At 34.2% G+C, this 6,189-nt stretch overlaps 1 protein-coding gene across 1 annotated transcript; it reads left to right on the forward strand.

The window, feature by feature from the left end:
* The first annotated feature begins 3,937 nt into the window (after positions 1–3,937).
* On the forward strand, positions 3,938–4,435 carry LOC141911524 (uncharacterized). The gene has a single exon (XM_074802512.1). It carries the CDS (start codon positions 3,938–3,940, stop codon positions 4,433–4,435), a length of 498 nt encoding a protein of 165 aa, XP_074658613.1.
* Positions 4,436–6,189: the final 1,754 nt, after the last annotated feature.

The following is a 6,189-nucleotide window of genomic DNA, read 5'->3' on the forward strand; positions in this document are numbered from 1 at the left end:
ATGGTTATTAATTATCTATATTATTATGAAATTGTTTCATTGGGAATAATTCATCATCTTCTAAATCATCATCTTCTAATTCTTGTTCTTCTAAATGATCTATATTTTGTGATTACCACTTTCAGTTCATTAGGTGTTCTTTATTTTCAGCTAAATTTTCATCCAATTGTTTTCCTATAATTTCTTTAGGTTGTTCTATTTCATTTTCTTTTTCATTTAAACAATGTTTTATAATATTCCAAATTTCATCTCGCTCCATTTGTTTCTTTTTTTCGCATGGAATTATAATATCGATATCTAAAAAATTCACAATTTTATCTAAAAAGAATTCATAATTAATTGAATCTCTTATATTATTATTATTATCCACACAATAATCTAATATTTTTGTTTCTTTTATATTTTCCATATCTTTTCTTGTTAATTTAGGTTTTTTTATAATAATCGTTAAATAATAAATATAAATACATTTTCTTTATTGTGTTAACATATAATGGAAAAATTGTTATTACTGCATCTCTTTTAGTTATTTCACCATTTTTATTTTCTATTATTTTCATCCATTCAAGCCATTGCGTATGTTCTGGTGTATTTATTTCTATAGAAGATATTTTAAGAATTTCATCTAGATATTTCAATTTTGCTTCTACACGACAAAATTCTTGTTTTTTTATCACCCCATGAATTTTTTTTGATAACCACATTTATTACAAAATATCACAGAATCCTCCTGTATTAAATACTCATAAATAAATTGTGGGCATTTTTTTCTATCATATTTTGGTAAAAGATTTACATACATTTTTTGGTATTAACTTACATTTTCATTATGTTTTATTGATTTATTTTGTAGATTTCAATTACTTCTTGTAATAATCAATGTACAATATGTTTTTCTTACTAATTCATTATATTGTTTTTCTAATTATGCAAGTGTTTCTCTATCATTTAATAGCGTTATCACATGTTTAATCTTTTCTAATAGATTATTTTTACCTTCATTAAATTTCTTTAAATTTAGAAGAAATTTTATATGAATGTGCTTCATCCATTTGGTTATTCTCTCAATCTTCTATATTTTCTCAAATTCAACAAAGAGCAGATCTTACCTGAGATGTCGCTTAAACCACTAGCACTACTGCTGGGCCTAGTAGAACTACCCGATGAACTTTTGGCGAAAGAAGATGTAAATGGCATTACATCAGGATGTACCGCCACAATCTCTGTCATTTTTTCCAGCTCTTGGAATACTCCATCCTCGTCTATTATGCTTCAATCTGTTGAAGTAAACTTATCAGGGGTGAAATCAAATTTCTCTACAACTGAAAGAAAGAATATTACGCCATTCTTCTTTGTGACTTAATTCTTGAATAATCTAGGTGGTGGTCGTGTTTCCTAAACAACCCCCTCACAGTCACAGTGGTAGGGTTTTCAGATCACAAAACATGGGACTGGGAGCTGATAAAATTTCAAAGTCACCTTTAGCCGTTAAATCTCCAAGTGCGGTGACGGGAATTAGGAATCTCCGTTCTACATTCCGCCCGTTGACCAATTTGATTAATACCATCGTTACGACGTTAGTTCAGGAACAGGCCTATAAAAAACGTTAGACCATTTTGTTGATGAGGGATTGGTGTGTTATTCTTTGAAAGGAAGCTACATATTCTCTAAAAGTTAAATTATCACAATGGATTTGGTTGTCAAGTAGGATTGTAGGAAAAAATGGCCAAGGAAAAAATGGCCAGGAAAAAATGGCCATGGAAAAAATGGTCAAGGTATTCGCATAGGAAGAGATGGCCACGGAAAAAAGGTCATGGAAAATTTATGAGAACTACTGACAATGTCAATTAAACATTAAGCTTTCAATTTAATGACCTTATTTATTTTTCATTGGGCTTAATAAATAACAGCCAGTGGCTCTTAAACCTGTCATAAACATATAAATTGAGAGATATTTTATAAAGGATTTAACTTAGTTTAGTTTGCTTGCACGATATCGCTTTAACCCTAAAATTGATCATTCAACGCTTTACGTCAATATACATAGGATAACACCCTAGCTCTGCCAGCACTTGCCCATAATGGGAATATTTCGTAACTTTCATAATAATTTTACAGAATAAGCAGTGGGGGTTTTCTAATAAATCGAGATTCTCATAACCCCAGATTTCGCAGTCGTATAGAGCTACAGGAGCGACACACATGTCAAGTAGTTTAAGCATTACATCTATCGAAAGTTTCAAACGTCTACCCTTCTGAATAATAGAAAACATGGCTCTCATAGCTTTATCATAAAGATTTTTTTTTGCTTCTGCCATTCCAGTTGAATTTTACTCAAAGATACAAATAATCTTCAACTACCTCTAACTCTTGGTTACCAATCATAAATTTCTAAACTTGCTTGATCCTACTTTTACTTCTAGCGAAGACTAATATTTTAGTTTTATCAACATTCACTAAAAGGCCATTGTCGGCGCAATATTCAAATAATAAAATAGTAAAAACAAGAAAACAGAGGTACACATAGAATAGAATAATGTTAGAGATAACATATGTATACGTGAATTTTACTTAAGTAGCTTGAGACCAGCATTTACCAATCTAGCGAGTTTAATTAATATATTGTTATTTACAGCATTAAGTAATTGTGACATTTTATAAGTGTTGGGTATATTTACATAAAATGGTGTTAGGAAAGCTCTTCGTATATTGTTTAGTTTGGAATATTCAAAAAGAAAATGGAAATTATCGCTATAAATGTATTCACTGCTATAAAATTAGGAAGAAAAAATTATAGTAGAGAAAACTACGAAAGCTTAAGACAATTCCTCAGGAATAATTTACTGGAGAATGACCTGGCTGAAATGAGTCTGGATGAATGCTGAGACCATATAAAAGAGAAAATAAAATGCGCAGAGGCAGAGCAAATCCTTCAATACCACGCACCTCGCTGGAAACAACATTCTCCACCATGGATGACTCGCAACGCGATGCGTAAAGTCAAGAAAAAACACGCGGCATGGAAAAGGTATCTCGAACATAAAACCCCTGAAAATTAGAGAAATTACCAAATAGCCAATAATGCAGCAAAAAGCGAAACCAGAAAGACTGTCAGAGAGTACGAAAAGAACCTGTCACATGAAGTGAAAACAAACCCAAAGGCTTTCTGGAGGTATTGCAAAAGCAAAACTAGTGTCAGAAGTAGAATCTCGACCTACAGATACAAAACGCGGAACTGATAACTGACAACAAGCAAAAAGCAGACTCTTTCAACAAGTACTTTGCGGATGTATTCAATATTGAAGATGTAAACAACATCCCTGATCCAATCATTACAAGGGAAATGCCTGACGTGTATAGCATGCAAGATTTTAGAATCAATCGTCAGAGATCAAATCATGTCCAACCTTGTAAAACGTGATTTGATCTCAGAATCTCAGCATGGTTTTGTTCAAGGTAGATCAACTACAACACATCTATTACAGACTCTTGAAGACTGGACAAAATCCAATGACCAAGACATGGCCGTCGATGTGATTTTCTTAGATTTTCAGAAGGCATTTGACAAAGTACCACACTTTAGACTAATGAAAAAATTAAAAGCTAACGGTATCAGCAGAAAACCTTACACATGGATTAATGACTTCCTGAAAGACAGAAAACAATCATTCAACATTGAGGGCTCACTTTCAGACTGGGAGCGAGTAACAAGTGGAGTGCCACAAGGTAGTGTACTCGGACCGCTCCTATTTGCGATTTATATCAACGACCTACCCGAGGGAATAAGGAGCAAAATAATGATGTACGCAGATGATACAAGATATACGGAACGATAAAAACACGCAATGATGCCCTGGAACTCCTAGACGATTTGAGCAGGCTCTGCAATTGGTCAGAGAAATGGTTAATGCACTTCCATCCTGACAAATGCGTAGTAATGCATATCGGGAAGAAAAACAACCGTCACAACTACAGCATGATAATCGACAACACCAACCACCAGCTCAGAGCAGTAACCGAAGAAAAAGACTTAGGCGTGACAATCGACGAAATGTTAAAATTTCAAGCACAGCATACCTCAGTTGTAAACAGAGGACATAGAATGACTGGAGTTATCAAGAGATCCTTTGAGCACCTTGATAAAAAAACGTTTAACCTTCTGTACAAAGCACTTGTTCGTCCAATATTGGAGTATACGATTCCAGCCTATAGTCCCTACCAGAAGAAAGACATGGATTCCTACGAAAAAGTCCAAAGAAGAGCAACAAAGTTAGTCCCTACTCTAAAAGACTCATCATATCAACAACGGATGCTGCAACTCAAACTACCATCGCTGAGTTACAGACGTTCACGTGGTGACATGATCACCGTCTACAACTGCCTACACGGGAACTACCGTATCAACTCCGAGCGTCTAATACCACAGAACCACTGAAGCTGGCAAAATCCCGATCAGGGAAAAACATCCGGAAGAACTTTTTCAGTCAACGTGTTGTAAATATGGAATAGCCTAACAGAAGATATAGTTAATGCACCCAGCATTGACAGTTTCAAAGCGCGACTCGATAACTTCTGGCAACACAAACAGTACGAACAACGACCACAGTACCAGAATCCAGGCTTTAAAAAACTGTATTCCACAGCTGGTTTCAAACCTAGCAACAATCAACAAGCGACACAACGAGACAACCTAGAAATAGGCATATAATGCCTCCCGTTGGTTGTAACCGATACGATACGATACGATATCGCCGATTTTGTTAAGACTACATATGTACAAATACGTTCGTTTCTATCAATATTTACATTGCTAAGTTTGATGGCATCTAATTTACGGCTACCGATCCGAAATTCAGCGAGACTATACATGAGGTGGTTTGGTACAACGGGTAAATAGATTTCATAATCATATTTAAGTTTAAGGATGCTATAATTTACGCATATCTCACTATTTTGCAATTTTTCCCTCCATGTCTGAATGTCTATCTTTTAGAGATTGTTTTATGGCATTTATCGACCGTAGATCGATTACCTGGTCTTGCCACACATAGTTCAGTCCCACAATTTTGTATAATTTCCTTAATTTGGCAAATCCAATCAAATACATATAAATCTTTTTGTATAAGTCGTACAAAATATTATACATTACTAGATTCAGCTTTGACTAGTTAGCATTCAAAGTTTTGTTCCAATATTTAATCATTCTAAGTTTAATAGTAGTCGATAAAGGTAAGCTGCCAGTCTCGCCATATATTATAGTATTATGGCAAAATTTTGTTACTTTAGAACTAATTTACAAAACCTTGTGTGGACTTTTTCTAGGATATCGATATTTTCATGGCCCCATATTTCGCACCCGAACAACAAAATTGGTGTCACACAACAGTCAAATAATTTAAAAAGTAAGTCTGGAGGAAGATTACATCTTCTGCCTTTTTGAATAATAGCAAACATTCCTCGAGCAGCTTTGTCGTGAATTGCTTTTTTTCGCTTTTGTAAATTTTCCATCCCAATTAAACAAAATTCTAAGATAGGCCTAATTGTACTCATCTACTCTTTCCAATGTCTCATCACCGAATAGAAAATCGGGAAGGTTTTTTAATCTTTGCTTCGATCTTGTGAAAATCATTATTTTCGTTTTATCAATGTTAACAAATAACTTGTTTACTTGGCAATAATCAAAGAGTATGTTTAAATTGTTTTTTAATTCAGATTCTGGTTCTGCAAATAAAATTGTGTCGTCTGCATATAATAATACAAATAATTTCGGTAATATCTCATCAATTTCTTCTTCATAACTTTTTTTGTATAGGTTGCTACTGTCTGTCACACCTGCTCTCCGTGCGACGTTTTGGTGCGTAATTTCGTTAATAATCGGTTTATCTACCTTCATTACGTATCAATTTGTTCAGTGAGGAATTTGCATTCAGAAATAAACAACAATTTTTACTAAAGTTGTTTTTGTTTTCATGTGTGAGCGATTTACTCAACATACTCTCGCGTATGGGCGGCTATCCCCGCCAAAAAGACAAACTTGCTTTGTTCGTGAAAATGACATCGATGCGTGAAAATGTCAGTAGGTGGCGCTGATAGATAAAATAAAATTAATTGAAATTGAATCAAGGTCGCGTGGAAGTTCGTGCTGTATCGAATATCGTGCTCGCCTAATCTATTCTAGTCCTCAGTATC

The sequence above is a fragment of the Tubulanus polymorphus genome, chromosome 10, assembly GCF_964204645.1.
Source record: "Tubulanus polymorphus chromosome 10, tnTubPoly1.2, whole genome shotgun sequence".
In the NCBI taxonomy this organism is placed as follows: Eukaryota; Metazoa; Nemertea; class Palaeonemertea; order Tubulaniformes; family Tubulanidae; genus Tubulanus; species Tubulanus polymorphus.

Bases quoted from the DNA above. Each gene is read 5' to 3' on its own strand.
- LOC141911524 (XM_074802512.1), top strand. From the start codon at position 3,938: ATGCATATCGGGAAGAAAAACAACCGTCACAACTACAGCATGATAATC.